Genomic DNA, 23848 nt, shown 5'->3' with positions numbered 1-23848 from the left:
TTTATAAGCAACTAAAAACAGCTTGCAGAAGCACAACAAAGCATGCTAAGGAAGAACACTTCAGGAGACGATACATCATTAGCACAGATTTAAAACTGTAATCCTTAGTGTAGAAGAATTACAGAATTTCTTTTGTTAGCACTGATGTAAATCCATGACCTACTTTAATTATAAGACAATGCTGAAAATGTGCCATCCTGATTAAAAATAAGTAGTGTGCTTACTATTTACTGGGTTTGTGATGACCCACTGTGGAGTATTTACTGAAATCAAACTCACCAATGGTGTTAAAGCAGTGGATGTTCAGGCTTGCAGGGCTCTGGTCTCCTATATGGATCTCCTCCAGGGCGTGGTCTGAGCTGTTGGTCAGTATGACTTGTACTGCAACCATACTGGGCTGGTACAAACATGGCTGCCTGGGGAAATGGTACTTGGCCGACAGACCTTTTCCTGTCATATGGTGAAGCAGCTCATAGGTTTTCAAAGGGCCAAAAGATGAAGTGGTGACCTGGAAGGACATATAAAACAGGGATATACCACTGGTTCTAAATGTGGGTTTTTTGGAGTCATTTTGAGGAAACAAACAATGCTGACAAAAAAAAATCAAATCATAAAAAAAATGATCATTATAGTAATAAACTCCAGTTTGGGCAGGAATGAACCAAAGCCTGCTGATGATTAAAAAACAAAAACAAACACCCAACAAAACCGCAAATGCAGCACATTACCCAACAGCGTAAAGCTTCCTGAATCAACACAAAACCAGAGACTGCTTTGTACATTACAGCGCAAATGCATCAACACAAAAAGTCAAATTAATACAAATCCTCGGTTTGCCCATCACCTATATTCACACAATTTATTTCATCCAATCAGCGGCCAAAAGGCTGCATTTTTAGCGATGTGGGACGAAGTGTTGGGTGCCCGCTCTCCTACCCCAAAGCTCCCTTTATTAACTCTGTAGGATAAAGAGGAGCACATTTAAGAAATGCCCTCCAATCAGCCCAGTTAGGTGGAAATGGGCTGGATGCTCAGTCAACCCAGGCTGAATAAAAACAACCTCTAATGAAAAGAAACACAAGTGCCTGCATGGGCCAAAACTGCCATTCGCTGGCCTTTTAAAGGGGCTTTTACCTTTTCAGAGGCAGAAAACAGCATTAACTTAAAAAACATACAGACATGAAATGAGGGGGAAGAGTGTGGTTGAATGTTTTTTTTTTAAAAATGTAAAAATTAAACATCTCATTACTAGAATAAAAATTGTTAACAACCGGTGCGGCTGAGATTTTTATCAGATGCTCTCGAAAGAGAAGATAGGACAGCCAGCAGTGGTACACTACACAATGCAAAGTGGGGGGGAAAATCATCATGTGCACAAACACCAGACACACCTCTGCTGTAGGAGGAAAAAAAACACTAAGTTTGAAAAAAAAAAAAATCTCCAAAGTATAACAGCTTTCAGTAGTTTAACAGTCAATAGAAGTCAAAGGCTCTTCTGTCTGGAATGACAGCACTAATTAGTTAAAAACATGAGACAGATATAGCCTTTTCACACCCTCTGAAACAATTAGCACCTGAATGCACTCACACACCAGCACAGAGCCTAAACAGATGCATGTCATTCTGGTGAAAATAATGATGAGTACAGAGACTTAACAAAAAAAAAAAAAAAAAAAAAAAAAAAAATCTATTTATCACCTGAAAGAGATTAAAAAAAAAAAAAAAAAAAACTCAAATAAGTCACAAGAGTAACAAAATGAATGGCAAAAGAAAAAAACAAACAAAACAAGCAGTGGAAGAAAAACAGATCCTGTAAATAAATGATTAAGCGAGGTGTTTCAACTAACTGAGTTAATTGAATATGACTAAGAATATAATGCGAGGAAACTGTGGAAAGGGGCGGGCTTGATGGTATATCTCAGCGTGTTGAGTAGTGTCAGCGTGCATTGTTTTATTAAAGTAGAACGCGCTGCCAGAGCACTCTCAGTTGGGTGGGAAATGTAAAAGGAATCCTTCGCCTTGTCATGTGCTGCGTGAGGATGAAGAATCGCTTTGACATACGACGAGAGCTGCCGAGACGAGTCTGAATGTGCTCGCTTTCGAGGAAGCGATCAGACGAAATCAGACACTATCGCTGTACTCTTGGAGCAACGTGCTGAGAAGCAAAAAGTCTGACAGTTTGGATAAATTTGATGAACAAACAAAGACACAAAATGTAAATTAGACAGCATCATAGTCTTCTTTGCTTATTTCCTACTGCATACGCTCCATCTCGGGACTATTAGAGAAGCTTTATGAGACTGAAGGCTCAGAATAACTTTCTCAGTACCTCTCCCTTTAACATCCAGAGCTGTGTGCCTGAGATGACCGCATTAAGGATATCTCCTCTTAGTGACATCATACAAACCAAAGATTGAAAGAAAAAACAAAAAAACATCTGAAATCAAGTTTTCAGAGTTTTTGCTCACAGGGATCACTTATACACTGACCATCATATGAAACTTGTTCAATGTGGCCACTCATCACTTTAGTGTATATATGACAGAAAACTCTATATGTTTCAACAAATACTATACAAACAAAATTTAACAGCTTTATTCAGCTAACGAGTACGGCAGATTGAGCCTAAAATCTGATGTACACAGTGGATTGACCCTGGATTAACATTAACCCATGGGACATAAGTTTCTTTTCCCAGGCCTTAAAGGTTAGCTAGTAGCTCTCATCTCTTTAAAGTAGTGGTGGGCAAATCCAGGCTGGTGTCCTGCAGGTTTTAGATGTGTCCTTGATCCAACACAGCTAATTCAAATGGCAAAATGACCTCCTCAATGTGTCCTGAAGTTCACCAGCAGCTTGGTAAAAGACTAATCATGTGATTCAGGTGTGTTTACCCAGGGTGAGATCTAAAACCTGCAGGACACCAGCCCTTGAGGCCTGGAGTTTCCCACCCCTGCTTTAAAAGGGACATCCACAGATTAGTAGCAGCATGTCAACCAGAGACCACGCCGTGACCATGACATTCTGCAACTTCAAATAACGTCCAGGATGCCCAGAAAGAGAACCCAGTGCTTGTGGACTCAGGTAAACTCAGCTCTGCCTCAGATGCACGTAAATCCCTTCCAAGCTGATGTCGCCTTGGTACAAGAGGAGAAACCAAAGATCAGTCTGAAGCCTGCGCTGTTGGCTGAGTCAGATAAATGGTAATACACTGAATTCATTCTTTTGCTTTTATAATCACCTCATTGTAGACCTTTGCTGAGACTGCTGGCTTAGTTATGCTTCCTAGGCCCTTCCATTAGCTACACTGCAATAGGCCTAGGCTGCTGGGGGCTTCCCATAATGCACTGTATTTGTTCTTCACTCACTTCTTTTCACTCTCTCTGTTTATATACCACTCTGCATTGAATCATTAGTTACTGTTCATCTCTGGCTCTCGTCCACAGTGTGTCTTTTGCCCCGTGTCCCTCCCCTCACCCCTAACCGGCCATGGCAGATAGCTGCCCCTCCCTGAGCCTGGTTCTCTTGGAGGTTTCTTCCTGTTAAAAAGTTTTTTCTTCCGACTGTCACCAAGAGCTTGCTCATAGAAAGTCATATGTTTTCTTTCTATTGTTTTAGGGCCTTTACCTTACAGAGTGCCTTAAGGCGACTGTCGCTGTGATTTGGCGCAATATAAATAAAAATGAATTCAACTGGATTCAACTCTGCCATTTCAGAAACAAATAAAAGCTAAAACAGTCACCTTTAAATAGGTAAGTGCCTCTGCAAGTATACAGGTAAGTAAACATCAGAGCTTTAACATTCATCTACTGCTAATAGTAGGATTCAATAAATATTATATCAAGTATTACTTTTACTAAGTATGACATCTGTGGCTTATTTTCAATTATTTACTTCTTCAGTAGTAACAAAAGACTTTTGGCCATTTATGTATTTTATTGCCACCAGTATCAACAAATCCATAACCACGAACACATACAGAATAAACTCTTCTGACAACAACACCATCATCTCCCCTCGGCCTCGTGACATGCTCGCAGCGTCTCTTGTCCCCAGACCGCCGTCTCTAAAGGAGGTCAAACAAACATTTGTTGCTGCGCTGTAACGCTGCTCTGCCCCCACAAGCGCCCGTCACGCCACCGCCGGCCCGCAAATTTATTGGGCCACTTTTGGATGTGTCAGAGCAGTCGGTGTCGATAAAGCTCGTCGTAATGTTTGCCACCCCATCACAGCAGAGATTTACCTCCCTGACAGACACATCCTGTTTCAAGGTCTTATCTGTCGCCTCGCCCCAAGCAGGCGGCAGGAGGGACGGACAGCGATAGGACAGGGTTTCAAACTGCTTATTATCACCAATTTGACACAGCGGACAGTTAGAGCCTGACACAAGTGCCCACGCAAGCCGCTTCACCCTTCCATCCATTGTTGTCCTGTTATGCGGTGCAAGCCCATAACACCTCAAGTGTAAATAAGAAGGGAAGAGGAATGTAACCTTGACTTCTCTGTCAGTCTGCCTTTTTTCCCTCCCCGCCTCTCTGAGCTTGGCTCTCAGTCTCCACCTTGGACAGGAAGGAGGGAGGTGACAATGAGCGAGGAAGTTGATTGAGAGGCTCTATTATGCATCAACTTAAAGGAAGCTCCCGTGATGGATGACACAGACACCAGTCACCTTCAGAACCCGGACGACACGTTCCCAGCATCCTCTCTGGCAAATGACCTGAAAATCCCGCTGACATATTCAAAAGGGCTAACCAGAGCCGGGCAGCCTTGTGCTGTGTGTATTAGAAGGCCAATTTCAAAGAAAGCAGGGTGAGGCGTACAGAGATGTATGGGCATATATTGAAAATCCATTTCTGTTTTTCAGACACCGGATTCCATTATGCTCTACAAGAGTTGTGAGGATTAAGGTGAGGGACATGTGTTTGACTTTAGGGCCTAATTGTTCCCTTCAGTCAGGAGATGACAATTAATTGAGGGCCGTCACAAGGACCTTGACTGCAAATTGAATTAAATAAATGTTACTACAGCCTCCTAAAACTACTTTAATGTAACAAGAAGTCTCTCTGGCGCATATAGACAGAGGTTAGTTCATTTATGCCAATTTGTCTGTAAATTAGGTATTCTAAAATGATTAATTTTGAAATTTTCCATTAAAGACTATTAGCAATAATAGAGGACTGTTATTCAGAAACAGAGGTGTCCTTCATCGAGTTTTGCAAGTGCTGTTAACAGCCTGTCAACACTTTCTTTGAATTAGCATCATAGTCAAAAGATCTTCAACTGCAACTGATTATTTTCTGCATTAACACTTAATAACTTGGACAATAATTGAATCAAAACACTAGAACTGAAGACTACGAAAGCAAGTGTTCAGATTTAATAGCTGCAGCCGTCAAATTTGAACCATTTGACTATTAAAATTGTGTGCCGAAACCTTTTTTGATGACCGATTCTAATCAGATAATCATTTCAGCTCTACTCAGAGCCAAATACAAAAACATGAATTTTAACTAGACACAACTTTCACAGACACTCGGATCAGGATTAAAGAATACTAACAGATGTATGCACGTGCTTATAAATCACAGATACTAGTGGATGATAAGAGTATACATTTACTCTGGCATAAGAATAAGGAAGCAACTCGCATATACTTGGATATTTTCCCAACAGTACACATTGTTATTCACAGAAAGACTTCGTGATTTGGTCACAAAGCTTTCATGATAAGAGCTTCTATTAAATCTTCAACACTTACTTTTAAGCACTCAACATGCTGCTCCTCTAACATAGCCATTGCTGCAGAGAAGACAGAGTGTACTACTGACGCGGTTACCTTATTCACTTCTTCAAACAAACTTGTCAGCCATTCAAGCACTCAACTCCTACAAAGCACTGCTGACCCAAATATTGTCTGTGTTTTTTCTTTATTGGACACTACTGGGGGAACACAATTCTTGTATCCTTAGGTTTGTTATGTTAAAAGCAAAAAGCCATTAAAACTTGACATCATATCAAGTTACAGCACATCTGCCTTGCCTACTCTCATTTGCTTTATGTCTGTGTTTGTCACACTGTCCCACATGGTATTGTGGGTCACCCACAAATAGTAACCCACTACTACTTATGCATGGCACCGTGCTGTAGGGATTAACTGTGTTGCCTCACAGCAAGAAAGTTCCTGGTTCATACCCCAGGTGGGGCTTTTCTTTGCCACTGTGGGTACTCCAGCTTTCTCCCAAAGTCCCACTGCCATGCATACTAGGTTAATTGGTAATTCAGCTGTCTGTCTCACATCCATGGCTAAACAGCTATAAGTATATGAAAAATGTGACTTGTAGTCTGAAGCAATTGCAAGTCAATTACAATTGATTTAGATGTTATGCTTTACTGTCATTTTAATTAATATTTTAACATCTGGTTAAGGGAAAGCAGTTGACAGTTAGCTATGTAGGTGTCAGCTGCACATTTATTTGAGAAACACAATAGGAAAAACGTACTGTAGTTCAATTCAGAAAATACACTTATAATCACATATTTTATTAAAGTCCAATTATTTATGGAGGTCAAATCTTCACAAGCATTTTAATGCTATTGTAACCTTAACTTGAGGATGAGAAAACATGATGTATTGTGAGAAATGGACAGTAAAAGGCAGAAAAATAGCCTAGCAATTATGTTAATAACTGTAAAAATAAAGATTTAAGAGCTTACAGCAGTGGCCCCCATTAATTAAATGGCAAAGTGTTTTTGCTAAGACAAGTTTAGGTGTCAACTGTTAATGAAAACACACATATGATCATTAGAGGTTTGAGAGAACACGGTCATAACCTTAATCACGCCAGACCAATGGCGTCAACAAAACCTATATGAAAAAGATAAAATGCTTATATATATAAAAATAGATATAGAAAAATGAATTGCGCCTGAAACAAACTTATTAATAAGCAAGAAGTGGCTAAGGCAGTCGCCATTAAAATACAAACATTTCCCAAACTACCTGCTGGCTACACTGACTGGCTGCTTCCGTGTGGGCATTTATTCCTACTTAAGCCGCAATCTCCGCAGTTTGAGTGGCAGCAGGAGGTTTGGAGGGCAGGAGCTTCTATATTCGTGGCGCTCGAGGTCCTTTTGCTGATTCATAATTAGATGTGAACCCAGAGCGCCCACTACGGGGGAGGTCAGAAGGGTGAGGAGGGAGGCGAGGGAGGAGGAGGGGGCGAGCCGGCGTCCGCCTGATGGACACCAAATGAACAAATTATGATGGCCCCCTCTGGGTGTGATGGGGTCAAATGCCCCGCGCCCCGCCGCTGACAGTTCAATTTCCCCCCAGCGCAGCCCCATTCGCTGACTGCTAATTATGAATGAAAAGTTATCAGCCTCAGCCACCCCGCCGCACACACGGACAGCGGTCGGAAGAGGTTTGGGGGTGAGGTGCGATGGTGGGGAGGATTTAAGAGGCATTTGTGAGAGATCCTAATGTCAAAATGTTATTAGAGAGAGCGGTAGCATGAAGAAGCTGAGGAGAGGAGGAGGAGACAGAGGAGGAGGTGGGTCAAAGACAGTGGCCAGGGTTAATCTAAATGCCTTTGATAACCATGCAGTAATTCTCTAAAAAGGCCCGAGCACTCAGCTGAGACAGACTCGCTGCCTCTGTGGGCAGATTGCTGAGAAATAGAAATGACACTGGGGCCAACGTGTGTGTGTGTGGGTGTGGGAAAGAGCTGTTGTTGAAGAGCATGCATGGGGAGGGGCGTGCGTGAATAAAGGTGAGGTTATTTACCCTTGTCTATGAATCCCGTTGCCCATCATGTATTTATGCATAGAATTGACTCTAAATCAGATGTTGATGTGCAAAAAGTTCCCTGTTCTAATCTGCATTTCTATTCTCTATTACTCCCTGGCCTTCACCTGAGGAGAGATTGGCTAACAAGACTTGTGCTGCATAAATGCTGGCCTGAGAGCAGCTGTCAATCATACTGACTGACAGGCGAGCAGAACTGACGGGCAAACTTAGAATACAGACCAACGCACAGCAGCAGAGGCCATTCACATAAGCTGGGAGTGCGCACACAGACACACACAGTTAAATCTGGGTGTACAAAAAGTTAGAGACAGCCTAAAGTCACTTTTAAAGAGACCAAAGGAAGCTCATTTACACGCCTGTGATGACAACAAAAAGTCAGCGGAGTTTACAGAGCAAAAAGCAAAAAAAAAAAACCAAAATGCAACATAAAAACATAGTAACCCACGCTCAGCCCTTCTTTATTATAGCAATCCACTTCAGTCTTCAGTTCCTTGGATGCCAGTAGTTCAGGAAGAGTCGGGGTTCACGTTTATAGTCAACAAATTACATTTATACAGTTATTTTATGCCTCGATTACAGTCACTGTATTCATTGTGTTGCGTGCCAACTGTGGTGCTGTGGTGCCAGAGGGCCCACTGCAGTCTTCTCATGAACAATAGGTTTCACCACTCACATAAAAACCTCTGTATCAGCACTGTATGCAAGACGAAGTCAAAACAGGAAGCACAGCAACTGTTTTTTGTTTTTCAAACACTTCACCTGACTGTCTCCTCTTTTTTTTTTTACTGTTGTTCTGCTTCTGTGTAACGTGAGAATCTCTGAGCTCCTGTCGTTGAAATCGCAGTAAAGTGCGACAAAAATCGTGCTCACGTCTTTGAGCTGGGACAAAAACTGTGAATGACAAGTTGAAATGACACTAAAGCACAGTGAGCAGTTTTGATGTCACTTTTGGTGAGGGTGACAAAAGTGAGCAAAAGGCAATTGTTAGTTAGTAGAAGAGCTTCTAGTAATGGATTATAGTGGCAAAGAAGTAATGGGGGAAAACACCTAGACTAAAAACTTTAGGTAATTCAGCTTCAGCTTTTTTTGAAGTAGTAAATTACCCTTTGCATGTACAAAGAAGCTATAAAAATCCCCAAAAACAAGTGGAACTAGACACTGAAGTAATAAAATATAACAACAACTAAGCGGTTTAAGGAATTCATTCACTGAAAAAATAAAAATAAAAATAAAAAACGTTAATAGATTATCTGTTATTTATTTCACCAACTAATATCTTTGGGAAAAGCAAGCTATGCCATGCTTACAAGGTTGAAATCAATAAATAGCTTTGTATTAGAACGATAATCATTACTCACAGCCCACAAACAACAAAACTACTCAATTAGATTCTAACCTTCTGATGTGACATTGTCAAAGAGCAGAGTTTCCATACAGCTGTGTCACAAAATAAGACACAGCAACAGCACAAAGAATAGTCTGGACATTTCCCTCCCAGGAGGGAGACAAGATACAAAATACACAGACATGCAGAGTCGCTCATATACTGAGGAGAGAAAGGAGCCGTCACACTGGGAAAGGTCAACCATCAGATATACACAACATGAGGACACAAGGGACACAACATCTGACAGAGAGAGATGGAGGGTGACACAGGAGGAGGAGAGAAATAAGGGAGAGAGAGAGAGAGCGAGAGAGCGCGCGAGAGAGCGAGGGGATGGACTCAGAGACGAGAGAGAAATAGAGATCAAGGGTGTGGAAGTGCAAAAGACAGTGACGGTGAGAAAGACAGACTATAAGAGATACAGGAAACAACGAGAGCTGTTGGACCATCCTGACTTGCTATAAATATAACAAGGCAGAAAAGGTCAATAGTTGGCGTCTGGAGCAGAAATGTTCCACAAGGGAGTGAGGCTCATTTCACCATCTCATATGCTGCTCTGCTGTACTGTCAGTGTCAGACAGAAAGGAACGACTGACTCTCAACACACATTGATGGAGGAAATGTCAGCCTGTGTGCATCTAATACACGCATGCACACACGCGCACACACACACACACACACACACACACACATACACACACACACACACACACTAACCTGCACAGTGGAGGAGATGTTGGAGAGAGAAAGGCCTTCGAGGTCGGACAGCAGACTTTGAGAGAGCACAGAAGGCTTTGGTGCGTTGGTGGGTGCAGGAGAAACTAAAGAACGCAAAGAAAACAACAACAACGTAAAGATTATTAAAGCTACGGTACTACAGCGATGTCGCACACAAAGTTACTTTTTAAAATATAATTACAATATTAATAATAATAATACTTTATGACAAAAGAAAGCAACTGAAGGCTGTTTAACTTTTACTCCAGTGTTATTATTAAGTCACGTCACAACATGTCAGAGCAAACTGACGTATAAAAATATTTCAGCATTGAACGTGAGCAGTCATACTGATATAAATGTCAACAGGGTCATGGGATCTTGTGTCAAAAAGTAATTTAGGAAAACCTGATTCAAACCCCAAAACATGAAGATTATCTGGATGCAGAGTTAGACACACAATTTAACATAAACTACTCCTCACACTGTGATTCTCCTGTTCCACACAAGCTGAACGGCACTTTTTAATATCACATAAAAACTGTGGTGTTTTACTTTGCATTGATTTTGGAAGTTGGAACTGTAAACACTCTGAATTCTTTTTGCCACTGAAGAAATGAACAAAAAGTTTAGAGCTCTTTTTCATCATCATCCTACAAATCCCTGTAAGCATTCGTCTTTTATGCCTCCCTTGAGTTCCACAGATACTGAGTTATGTCCAAGACAGAAGTTAATGACATTTTTGCTTTCTATATTTGATAGCTTGCATCAGTCACAGATAAACGTGCAGCAAATGTGTGCACGGACATGTGAGATGAGTTTCAGCAAAGGTTTTCTACAGGATGATTACCTACAAATTGTAAGCCGATACATGAACTGACATCTATATGGTTAAATACAGTCCCACACCATACAGGGAGTGCAGAATTATTAGGCAAATGAGTATTTTGTCCACATCATCCTCTTCATGCATGTTGTCTTACTCCAAGCTGTATAGGCTCGAAAGCCTACTACCAATTAAGCATATTAGGTGATGTGTATCTCTGTAATGAGAAGGGGTGTGGTCTAATGACATCAACACCCTATATCAGGTGTGCATAATTATTAGGCAACGTCCTTTCCTTTGGCAAAATGGGTCAAAAGAAGGACTTGACAGGCTCAGAAAAGTCAAAAATAGTGAGATATCTTGCAGAGGGATGCAGCAGTCTCAAAATTGCAAAGCTTCTGAAGCGTGATCATCGAACAATCAAGAGTTTCATTCAAAATAGTCAACAGGGTCGCAAGAAGCGTGTGGAAAAACCAAGGCGCAAAATAACTGCCCATGAACTGAGAAAAGTCAAGCGTGCAGCTGCCAAGATAACACTTGCCACCAGTTTGGCCATATTTCAGAGCTGCAACATCACTGGAGTGCCCAAAAGCACAAGGTGTGCAATACTCAGAGACATGGCCAAGGTAAGAAAGGCTGAAAGACGACCACCACTGAACAAGACACACAAGCTGAAACGTCAAGACTGATTTTTCTAAGGTTTTATGGACTGATGAAATGAGAGTGAGTCTTGATGGGCCAGATGGATGGGCCCGTGGCTGGATTGGTAAAGGGCAGAGAGCTCCAGTCCGACTCAGACGCCAGCAAGGTGGAAGTGGAGTACTGGTTTGGGCTGGTATCATCAAAGATGAGCTTGTGGGGCCTTTTCGGGTTGAGGATGGAGTCAAGCTCAACTCCTAGTCCTACTGCCAGTTTCTGGAAGACACCTTCTTCAAGCAGTGGTACAGGAAGAAGTCTGCATCCTTCAAGAAAAACATGATTTTCATGCAGGACAATGCTCCATCACACGCGTCCAAGTACTCCACAGCGTGGCTGGCAAGAAAGGGTATAAAAGAAGAAAAACTAATGACATGGCCACCTTGTTCACCTGATCTGAACCCCATTGAGAACCTGTGGTCCATCATCAAATGTGAGATTTACAAGGAGGGAAAACAGTACACCTCTCTGAACAGTGTCTGGGAGGCTGTGGTTGCTGCTGCACGCAATGTTGATGGTGAACAGATCAAAACACTGACAGAATCCATGGATGGCAGGCTTTTGAGTGTCCTTGCAAAGAAAGGTGGCTATATTGGTCGCTGATTTGTTTTTGTTTTGTTTTTGAATGTCAGAAATGTATATTTGTGAATGTGGAGATGTTATATTGGTGTCACTGGTAAAAATAAATAATTGAAATGGGTATATATTTGTTTTTTGTTAAGTTGCCTAATAATTATGCACAGTAATAGTCACCTGCACACACAGATATCCCCCTAAAATAGCTAAAACTAAAAACAAACTAAAAACTACTTCCAAAAACATTCAGCTTTGATATTAATGAGTTTTTTGGGTTCATTGGGAACATGGTTGTTGTTCAATAATAAAATTATTCCTCAAAAATACAACTTGCCTAATAATTCTGCACTCCCTGTAGAGAGTATAAAAGATGGAACACATTTTGAAACCTCAATGCTTTGTTAGCTTTTGGAGCCAGAGATGATCTCATTTGGAGGAGAAGCGATTTATCAAATAACTCCAGGAAAATTGGTTAGCAAGCTGTCTCCATAAACTGTGCAGATGCATCAGACATATACACATATCAGCTAATTAGTGCAAAGTAATAGACCAATAAAACACTCGAATTTCATTCAACAGACCTGAAGCTAAAACTTCTTGGGCAGTCTTTACCTCACAGCAATATTAGCAAGACAATCCATTAAGATGCTTCAAAGGCGCAAAATAGAGGGCTGCAGGTCAGTGACTCAGTAGGTGAGATGATAGCGACCAGCTGCAGCTGCCTGTGTCAGGACATCTGGACATAATCCTCCAGATGGACGAGTTATACATAAATTCACCTCACTCAGAGCTGTTATGAGGTGGGAAACTAGCTATACAGTTAAAAAGGCTTTTCCATGCTGCAAAGTTGGGAGTGTCTGAACTAAACTGCAGTTTTTGGCACTCTGGCTTCATTTTTTCAGCTGAGGTTTCCGCCTCTTGGTCCACACGTTGTAAATATTTAAACTCTACTACAAATTCTAACGTGATGTTGTGAATGCCTACACTACAGTTCTCCAATGAACTGCACTTTATTTTTAGCCAAGCGATTAATGCAAGTCCAATATTTTTTCTACCTCTAACTGGTACAATTCAGTTCTCCTCACCAGGACTTGATCATCTATGTCTGCTTGCTACTTTGGGCGGTGGGGAAATAGAATACACATCAGAGGTTTTTTTGTGAAGCCTGCTGCTCTTGTTAATGTGAGTTTATGCAAGCGGAAACTGTAGGAAAACTCACAGTCATCTAGATCCAGTAAAGAGACTTCCTTCTTGGAGTTCACTGCCACCTAAAAAGAAAGCACAACAACATGATGGTTTCAATTTCAATTTCACCAACAGTGTCTCTGAACACATTCATCCCACGTTCACGGGTAACATGTCTGGAATTTTCAGTGACCGGTCACATGTCATTTTGAGTCACAACTGCTACTCACCACCCTCTGCAACTGAGTCAGGCTTGTACGGTGTTGACAATAAAACAGTGCTTAAATGTAAGAGGGCTTTTATCGCTCCTTCTCCATACCCTACTAACCAACCTGGCACCACTCACATCGCATAAAGAGCCATAAAATTCCACTCTGCATAGCCCAAGCTGAGCAGATAGGGAGGGGGGAAAAAAACCAATGTGATATGAGTGAAAACAAACCATAAAGTTAGAGGCCGTATCTTATCAGATTTTCTCTGACTGACGCTCGGTGGTGGTAATAGAGACGGAAACCTTGTTACTAAAGGGTGTTGTGATAGAGCAAGACAGACAGAGAGAGAGGTGTAGAAAGAAAGGTAGAGATGCATAATTCATAAGCCATGCCCAAATGACAAAGTGTATGAAATGAGAATTTCATAGTGCAGAAAAGCAAACGGAGGGCGAGAAATAATGTGATGAGCAAAACAGATAAGAAAAAGATTGTAAGAGCTGAAAGGGGCCAAATGAAATGCTGGAAGGGAAAAAACAAAAGGTGGTATAGTGGAGCCAAATCATATCCCAAGGTATAAATCCTGATTTAGAAGCTCTTGTGCACCTACAGAACAAAAACTCGCTGCGAGAACTGCACATTAATATTTAGAAGGCTAAGCAGAGCAGGGCCATTATCCTAATATCATACTCTATACTGATTTAGACATTATGCATTGTAAATATAGTACAATATCATACATTATAATGTGACAAAGGTGTGTTTTCCTGTATTGTTTTATACCATTATCTTCTCTTTAGCACTGCATAATGGATCTTTCTCCCCTTAAATTTCATTTATAATGTGTATTTTTAATAGTCTAAGAAGTTCTACAAAGACACTGATTCAAGGCCATTATTGCAAACGTGTGCAACTACAGCGACCAATAAGTTGAAGTTCAATTCAATTGCATTCAATTTAGAGATATTGCAATGACACAGAGCGATCCCCAGTAATCCTATAATCACGTAATAAAAAGCCAAGGCAAAACAGTGGTGCGTGCCAGTGGATGCGACATGATTTTTGGCATGCGCTACTGTCCAACAGAAGATAAGCGGTGTGGGCAGAATCAGCCTCAACCTTGTACAACAAAGCAGTAGTTGAGGGTCATTTGATCCAGGCTGAAACGACAGATCAACGAACTGCAAACAACCCACGACCCCACCATCTTTGGAAAAAGCAAATGCATTTTATTTTTGGTGGAACTGCACTGATGCTGTTGGCAGCCTCTGTTCTCAAAGTTAGAAACTCTCACTCGCAGTTAAATCCAAATAGGCCCACTTCATCCATGCATTATATCGTCACCTTGGGCTTGGCCTTTTCTTCAGTCTTCTTCTTGGGTGCGGGCGAGTCTGACTCAGAGTCTGACTCAGAGTCTGAGGAGCTTTCAGAGGATGAGCTGCTAGCTTGGCCTACAGGTCCATTGCCATTTTCATCAGAGTCACTGAAGAAGAAAACAAAATAAGCTTAGTAGTCAGAGAATACACATTAAAACAGAAAAACCCAACACTCTCCATTATTTCTTAAAAGTAAAATATTTATTTATTCCATAATATAAAACAGTCTGGAAGCCAACAAATAAAACAAACTTGGTGCTATTGTTTTCCTATTTTGCATCCAACTTGAAAGCTTCAGCCCCGATTAGAACAACAAAGATCAATCTGTTTTTGTTTGTGAAGTTAATTCAATGTTGCATTTACTCAAAAAGATTTTTTCCATCTTTCTCCTCTCTCTTTCAGTCTTGCTGTCCCTCTTCAATTTGTCCCGATAATGAGTGTTTACTCCGCCTGCCTGGGATTTTCAGCCGTTAAATTAATGATGGGAATTGTGACGGTAACTGGCTTTTTAACTTGGGCGATGATGAAAAGCCAGTATTAATTTGGCCTACAGATTTCATTTGCTGCGAACAGGAAAAAGTGATATAAATCACTGTGGGCCTGATTAGGCCCTGCCTGAAATGACTGGGCCATAATGAGGGCATTATGCTGTGTTTGTTGTGGAAGCACTGGGGTGAGCTGCTCTAATTACCGTGTGTATGTGTGTGTGCGCGTGTTTGTGTGTGTTTGAGCACTGGGGTGAGTTGCTCTAATTATACTCTCTAATGGAGAGAACAGGGTCAGCCGCCGGCCTGTCACACAGTGAAATCAGGTACATTCGGTGTGAGTTTGTGTGTCCATGAGCAAATGAAGTAGAGTGCATAAGAAACTAAATTTGCTAGTGTGTAAGAGAGTGTACGTGAGCATACTCAGTAGTAATGACTCAAATCTCATTCACTGGTAACACCGGGCTGTTAAATGACCAATCAAAAGTCATTATCCATTAGCCATGTAAATGTGGGTTACGCTACTGGAGGAAAATTCTCATTGATTAGCTTGTTAATGGAACTCGCGCTAACAATATTCCAGCAGTGCTGCCATCGTGTGTGTGTGTGTGTGTGTGTGTGTGTGTGTGTGTGAGAGAGAGAGGGAGATGGTGCATATAGAGTGTAACAGGTGTGTATGATGTTTTTTTCCCTCCATGTGAATCTCCCAGAAGACTTTAACTAGAAACATAAACGATCAGGCAAAGGATTCTGACCACTGACAGGTGACGTGAGTAACACTGATCATCTCTTCATCATAGCACCTGCTAATGGGTGGGACAACACATTAGGGAGTAGGTGGACATTTTGTTATCAAAGTTGATGAAAATAATTGTCAAGCATAAAGATTTCAGAGTTTGACAAGAGCCAAATTGTGATGGCTGGACGACTGGATCAGAGCTTCTCCAAAACTGCAGCTCTCGTCAGGTGTTCCTGGTCTGCAGTGGTCAGTATCTATGAAAACTGATCCAAGTAACAGTGCTAAAAAACACAAACTACAGTCATGGGTGGCGAAGGTCGCTGGCCCGTGTTGTCCGATCCAACAGACGAGGAGCTACTGCAGCTCAAACTGCAGAAAAAGTTCATGCTGGTTTTGACAGAAAGATGTCAAAATACACCGTGCAGTACAGTTGGTTGTGTATGGGGCTGCGTAGCTACAGACCATTATAATGTTTGGTTTTTTCCTTCTAAGAGATCCACTGGATTTAGTTTCCATGCCCCTCGCATATCTTAGAAGTAGATGAGACAAAGACTCTGGCACAAAGACCATGGCTTCGAGCTGGACGACTGCTAGGCTTTACTCCGGTATCCATAAACATGCCAGTTTGAATACAGCTATACCTTTTTTTAAGTTGAGATTTTACAACATTTTCTGATTGTCACATTTTGTTTTGAATGTCCTTTTTTTTAAAATATGATTGAGCAAATTTTGCATCCTCTATCCACACTATAGGTGCTAATGTAAATCCTGACATATCAAGTCTGAGGGGTTTAGTGGAGGAAAGCTACAACTGAGCATTAAGAACTGTAACTGTGAGTGGGCTGTGATGAATAATATAAACTGCTGAATCTTTCAACAGATGGAGTTTGCTCGGATGCAGCAGAATCGTGGGCACATTTGTTGCTGACTACGTGTTTCTGGCAAACACACACCTGCTTAATTAGCAAAGCCAGAAAGAGAAGAAGAGAAAGACGCAGGTAACATCTGGACACGCCGCCTTTGCAGGGAAGAAAAATTATGCTTTCAGATTGTGACAGACAGCAGGGATTTCAGTGTACCTGTCACCAGCAGGCTTGCTTTTCTTCTGCGGTGCTTTCTTGGTCTTTTTCTTCTTCTTTTGATCTGATTCAGACTCACTGGAGCTCTTTTCAGATCCACTGGAGCTTTTTCCAGAATCACTGGAGGTCTTCTCTGAATCCTCACTGCTTTCCTCCTCGCTCTCACTGCCCGATTCTGTACAGACACATGGACACTGTACATATTAAACCCAAAACAAATCAGACTTTATTCTTTGCTGAAATTTCCTTTCATATTACTTATGATCTTAATTTCTTCAGCAACAGCCACTAAATGTACTGACAGTCAATTAGCACCTTATAGTATGCATTTATAGCTTTTTTTTTTTTTTTTGGGGGGGGGGGGGGGGGGGGCACCATTTCCACCTGTATATCAAATACAAACGATTTTTGTCATTTTATTTATCAATTACCAGCCTCACTGTTTGCTGCTGACTCTGATCTGTGCTGCAGCTACTACTTATTTCTGAAGGCCCCTCTTTAAGTTTTAGTTGGTTGTTTTGCAACTGCACGTGATGAATGAGGGATGGATCTAAAACTTCACTGGCTAACAGCTTGTCAATCATCAGGACTCTGAAATGACTGCTGCTCAACACTAATATATTCCAAACCAAAAGCACAACAACATCAAATGTTGTTCAGCTCAAATTTGTAAATTCTCAAAATGATCAGTTAGCCAGACCTGGATAAACATCAGAAAAATAGACGGAAGGATAAAATTAGAGACACATTTCTAAAATCAAACACTTTTGAAAACACATCAAAATGAAAAACACATTAACAAATCTGTATAGTTTAATGTTATTATGCTTAGTAAAATGTTGTGTGTTCTATTTTGCTTGTGTCTACAACACTGCTGATCCTGCATCTCAGATTTGATTTGATAAATGGTAAAAAAAATAAAAATAAAAATGGATGCATGGATCGAGAACCATACACACAGGAAGTTTTAACGCAGTGAAAATTTTGCTGTGCTTTACACCTCCAGCTTCTAAACAAGATACCAAACTTTGATATGCTTTGCCCCGTGCAGGATAGTCGGATCATGGCCTCAAATAATGAGTGTGTCACTAAATCAACCAGTCATGCTAATGTTGGTTATGCTAATAACCAACAACATTAACTAGGCCTCATAAAAGGGGAAACTTTAAATCGGACAGATAGAAACAAACCTTCGCTGCTGCTGCTGCTGCTGTCTTCACTTCCACTGCCGCTGCTGTCGGATCCTTCCTCCTCTTTCTCATCTTCATCATCTGAGTAGAACTTGTCAGATTTAGGCTGTTTGGTCTTCCCAACTATTAGTGCCGACTCTCTCAGCTAAACGGACACAGCAGAGGGAAGATGGACCGGTTAAACTACAGAATCCAACTCAACTCAGATTCTAACTCATGCAATTTAAGCATGAGTTAGAATCTATAAAAATCTGATTCCTAACACGTAACAGAGGCATGTTCACATTTTGCACGTTGTGTAGCTGCTGGTCACTCCACACAGGCTTCCTAAATGTACTCAATTAAGCAAAACCAGCAGTGGCTTTTTCAATTAAAGGAGTTTTTAGCAGTATGTCGTCACCACCAAATCCCCAAATATGTTTCTGCTAAAGCTCAGACTTAAGTTTGTTGACACCACCGCTTTATTGCTGCTTATTGTTGTATCAGGAGACACACAAAGTAACAGTGATAAACCTGAGAGAAAATGCTAAAGCAATAATGTCCCTCACAAAATAAAAACTAAACTAAACACAAGAATAATTCTATAAAGGTTGTAAATGATCATGCTTAAAATATAAATAAATCTTTTCTACGTTTTCTTTTCTATATTTTCTGTGTTGCTCAGTCATTGGTTGACTGATAAAATGTGGGAAAAATGAGAAAAATGCACCACTTCATAAATCCTCACAGAATAATCTAAGGTGCTGCACAAAGGCCAAGTATGCAGCAAATGAGAACTACTTTGAAGTGTAATTTGAAAACAAGAATAAAGATTTGCAGCTGGAAATTAGGAAAACTTGTCACCTTTAAAAACAGTCAGTTTGGAGTTCCCCTCCAGTCAGCCAAGTAATAGTTGGAGGTAAATCCAATGATCTTCTCATTTTTTCCTGACAAATGCTTCATAATGTTAACAGAGAGCCTATGACTTCTAGAATCAGGACTGAGATGTGGTGCATTCTCTTTCCTCCCCTAAGGGCATGAGTTTCCTCACATTTGAGCTAGTTTTGAATGTCTGATTTGGCTCACGTTTTTCTTTACACATCTTGAATACTGCAAATATGATGAGGAGTGTGTAAAAGGCAAAAAAGCAACACATCTGAACTTGTCATGTAACATATACACACACTCAGTGTGTTGTGTTTTTGCAGAAAATGTGTATTCAAAAAACCCACTGTGAAAAACACAACAACAAAAAGTGACCGCATTAAATATAAGTGAGTCCAAAAAAACATTTTTAATGCGTAAAATAGTCTCCTGAATTTTACACATCTGGTGTGTAAAGACGTTTAGGAAGGTGGATTTCTTACTGGTTCAACAATCTCCACGTTTCTCACAGACTGGTCGGGAGCAACAGCAGGCCAGTCTGGGAGCTCCTGGTACCCAGTGGCTTTAAGGTTAAGACTGTGGGAGAGAGTGCCCAGCTGGTAACGGTCTCGATCTGAAAGTATCAAGAAGAAAAATTATGGGGAAAAAATAAAAAAGTTTTTAAAAAAAAGTTTAATAAGTGGTGGAGAAATGGGATGGGGCAGCAATGACCTCACTGTGTTCTAAATGAAGGAAACAGCTTATAGTGGCATCTTCTCCACCAAGCACCGTCACCTCTCTGTCTATGATAACACGTGATCACACTCCCTGCTCTGCCTTCCCAAATGGCGGCACAAGAAGACAATCAGTGCGTGTGCTCTGGGAGGTGTGATTTGCCAACCACAAAAAAGGACTACTTCTGAATATTAAGAATGACAGAGGCCGTTAACACATTCATAAACATCCAGTAAGTGCAAACTGAGCTGGAATGTTAATGTTGTAGAAGGCAGCTTTTCTCTGGTGTCAAGTGGGGGAGAGAAAGAAAAGACAGCTAAATGAGAAAGCCGGAAAAAAGGTTAGCATGAGCGCAATAATTTACCCATCTCATTAGTGTGAGGTAAAGGTTTCTGACCTAACTGCCCTTCAGAGAGACACACACACACAGCAGAATAATAAAACCTCAGCCTGAATCAACTTTGCATACTGCAGGAAATAGAGCCACTAGGTTTGAAATAGATGAGCAGCTAATATGTATTCAGTGATGCGGGAGAGGAATGAAATTTAATCTGAAAATGGAAAAGGTATTTAAAAGTACCTTTGAAGGCAGACTCGAGCCCTGGAGCCGGTTTGGGGGCCAGTAAGATGCGTCGAGCGTACTTGCTGAGCGCGCCGCTCTTCTCGTTGGGCACTATCAGCTGCCGTATGAATCGTGTTCGGTCTCTGATGTCGTAGTTCTGGTCGTATTTGCCGAGGTTCAGGATGTACTGGGTCAGCAGCTTGGTCTGGGGACAAAAGTGTGGGTGTTTCAATGCTTTATGTACTTAACCAGCAGGTCCCCACGAGATTAGAAACTTGAAAGGAGACCAACCCAAGACAGACCATTAGGTTGTGAATATTTGAAAAAGTCAAGCACAACAAAAAATGTCAAGGAAACAATTCAAGTATTTAAGAGGAAGATGAAACCAGTTAAAAATAAATAAATAAAATAATTAAAAATATATCATTAGAGGTGCTGTTTTGGACAGAGCTGTGGAAGCATAAAGCAGACACGTTTGCATAACATCCAACTAACACTTTAGAAATCAATGAACTCTTTCAGTGATGCCTGCAAACCTGGTGTACAACCAGCTGAACTGAGCCAGGAGCAAATGTGAGTGTCGCTCATCAACAGGCATCTCCTTCTCCACAAGGCTAGAGTCCTTACTTCAAAACCCCCGTCTCACCCAAGCACAGGGAGACAGAGCACTTGCACCAACATAAATGATTTAGGTAGACATAAAAACAAAATCTGCTCCTGTCGTGACAGCAGCATTATCGCCCCAATCTTTTACTGAATTGTCATTACAAGGAGCAAGAGGTGTGATAATGTGCTTTGAGAAGGCAGCGTCTGGGCTCATAAAATCAGCTCACACACCAATTTTACCTCATCTGACTCAATGGGTCTGCAGACACCAAGTGGCTCTAGAAGATGCATTACATTAAAACTGCTTCACAGCTCTATACTTGAAATGGGTATTTAGCAATGAGTTGCAACTATTCGCACATAAAGCTCTGTAAACAGTTACACACACACACACACACACACACACACACACACACACACACACACACACACACACACACACACGATTTTTCTCTGCATGTCTTATTTTGCACCTGCTTAGAGTTGGTCAGGTAGAGCTTTGCAGCTAGATTGACAGTCTGCAGCTTGACGATGTCCTCCTCTGCTGTGAACGTCTTTGCCATCTTGCGCAGTACATCGGGCGCAATCTTTGGCACCTTCTCGCAGTACTCTCCCATCAGCCACAGGATGCTGGCTCGGGCCATGGGAACCTGCAGTTGAGGGTGACATATCAGAGACAAAGAGCAGCACCTGTCACAGTGTTATTTCAGACACAATGCTCCAGTGATAACTTTCACGAGCAGCACAATCATGAACCGTACAGTGACGTTATCGAAGAGCTTGGCCATGTGTTTGATGATGTCACCGTGCTGAGTGGGTTGAGTCTGAAGCAGCTTCTTGATGACCACGATGCTCTCGGCCACCACGGTCTCTGGAGAACCGAAACAAGTCTTCACAAAACTGGACAGAGCCGACATCTCTAATGACGAGCTCAAAGTGCAAATATGGATTCAGGTAACTATTCAGTGAGGGCTTTTTACCGTCTCTATTAGAAAGCAGCAACACCAGACCGTTGAGGCATGTGTCCGTCACCTCAGAGATGTTGGTGGCGCACCTGCCGATGGCCTGGATGGTAGCTGCTGCGAACGCCTTGTCCTGACTCTTCACGTAGGTCTTGGAAAAAATAAATAAATAAAAAGAAAGATCAGATGTACTCAGTGTAATACCCCAACTGGAAAGTAGGTAACACATCTAATCACACAAAGAAAACAACAAACCTGGAATTCTCTCAGAATTGTGGAGATGTTAGCTTCATTAGCTAGATTGGTCAGGATCTCCAACTGGAAAAATCATAAACAGAAAGGTGACTGTTGTTAGGTTCACGAAAAGGTCAAAGAGGCTCAAAAGCCAATATGGCAGTATTTAAATGTGTCAAGCTTGTACATAATATTATACTATTACACATAATACTAAGCTCAGTATTCTTATTTGAGCTTACATGTACATAATGCAGAAAATAAAACAGGGGCTACCTTTAGTGTTTTGATATGCGTGGCATCTGTCGATCTCACATAGAAACTCTTAATGAAGGGCTCAAACATCCCCTGTTTGAAGAGAACTCGTGTTACTACACAGGCTGCATCAACCCAACACACTCTCATCCCTCTGCTATCCATGAGCACTCACCTTTCTCTGTATAGACATCGTGGCGATGTTCTGAAGCACAATGTACTGCACTTCTCTGCACACAACAGCAAGAAGACAGCACATTCACACATGGACATAGTCACTAGCAGCAAATACGCAAATGCTGTATAAATATACACACACATATATATGTATTATCATTATTATTATTATTATTATTATTATTATTGTTATTATTATTTACCTGTGGCTTCTCAGGAGTCGAACCAGTGACTTGGTGACAATACTGACTTCATGTTTAGGAGCCAGATGCCAGTAAAGCTGAGCAACAGCCATCACTACCTAAAAATATCAACCCAATAAGATAATAAGTAGATTATCTCACAGCATCTTATTAAAACAAACTTGTTACTTTCTGTCTGCTCACACTAAAATCGTCTTCCTTCACATGGATTTGCTCAGGCTCTACACTGGCACTCTCAAAGAGACTCTAAAAGTCATTTTTCAGAAGCGCTTTAAATAGCAGGAGGACGTGTGTCCGTCGTTGCAGGCACAATGAGAGGCTTCGGGCGTCTATGAAGATTGAGGATGTCACCGTGTTGTCATGAGTAAAGACACAGCATGTCACATTTTAATCAACACTTTCATTTGGGAGCATTTTTCCTTCCCGCTGCTACATAGCGACAGAGACCTTGAGGCTCCCGGATGATGGAGACCCGCACTCACCCTGGTTTTTATCGCTTTTATTCAGGCTTGTGTGGCGCATTAAGACAGGTATTCTCGTGTCTTTGTGTGTGTGGCGTGTCCTTTGTATGTAGTACTTTGAGTGAATGTGTTATTGCACATAAATGTGTCCTTCCAGGGTTACAACAGCATTAGCTGATGTGTTCAGTAGGCAACAGACACAAAGAGACGCTGTGTTTCCTACTATGTCCATCAACTTTGGATGTGTGTTCATTCGACTAAAAACAGTCGTATTAGTCTATGCATGTTTGCATACCATTAAAAAAAGTGCCATAATAATGTGTGAATGGAGCCTGTAACTTGTTTATGAGGGGACTGCTTCTACAGATGGTGTTACAGTTTGTTAGCCTGACGTCTGAATCAAACAGGTCTAGAGGTCTGTCTGTGACAGGCAACCTCTGGTCTCTCACTTCCCAACTGATCAGGGATGATTGTTGCTGAATGTTGCCCACTGTCTCCAGATGAAAAACACTGCATGATCATTTTGGCTGCTAGAAGGCTGCTG

At 41.3% G+C, this 23848-nt stretch overlaps 1 protein-coding gene across 2 annotated transcripts in view; it reads right to left on the bottom strand.

The window, feature by feature from the left end:
- ap3b1a (adaptor related protein complex 3 subunit beta 1a) overlaps window positions 1-23848 on the bottom strand; it is a 60016-nt gene that overhangs the window by 14960 nt on the left and 21208 nt on the right. For both annotated transcript variants that reach the window (XM_086301420.1, XM_086301419.1), the window contains exons 9-23: window positions 22844-22941; window positions 22639-22693; window positions 22485-22556; window positions 22230-22292; window positions 21993-22125; window positions 21774-21883; window positions 21486-21662; window positions 20425-20611; window positions 19613-19743; window positions 18267-18411; window positions 17077-17251; window positions 14742-14880; window positions 13223-13271; window positions 9906-10009; window positions 280-508 (exon numbers count right to left, since the gene is read on the bottom strand). In XM_086301420.1, the coding sequence (XP_086157546.1) occupies window positions 280-508; window positions 9906-10009; window positions 13223-13271; window positions 14742-14880; window positions 17077-17251; window positions 18267-18411; window positions 19613-19743; window positions 20425-20611; window positions 21486-21662; window positions 21774-21883; window positions 21993-22125; window positions 22230-22292; window positions 22485-22556; window positions 22639-22693; window positions 22844-22941 (1867 nt within the window). The remainder of the gene's footprint in view (window positions 1-279; window positions 509-9905; window positions 10010-13222; window positions 13272-14741; window positions 14881-17076; window positions 17252-18266; window positions 18412-19612; window positions 19744-20424; window positions 20612-21485; window positions 21663-21773; window positions 21884-21992; window positions 22126-22229; window positions 22293-22484; window positions 22557-22638; window positions 22694-22843; window positions 22942-23848) is intronic.

Source organism: Aulonocara sp. 'chitande type north' Nkhata Bay, linkage group LG7 (assembly GCF_057382095.1).
Source record: "Aulonocara sp. 'chitande type north' Nkhata Bay isolate Kocher_YH1m ecotype deep benthic linkage group LG7, A_spYH_male_GT1.1, whole genome shotgun sequence".
Taxonomy (NCBI): domain Eukaryota; kingdom Metazoa; phylum Chordata; class Actinopteri; order Cichliformes; family Cichlidae; genus Aulonocara; species Aulonocara sp. 'chitande type north' Nkhata Bay.
Note: the sequence above shows the minus strand (reverse complement) of the source record. Positions and strands in the feature narration are given on the sequence as shown.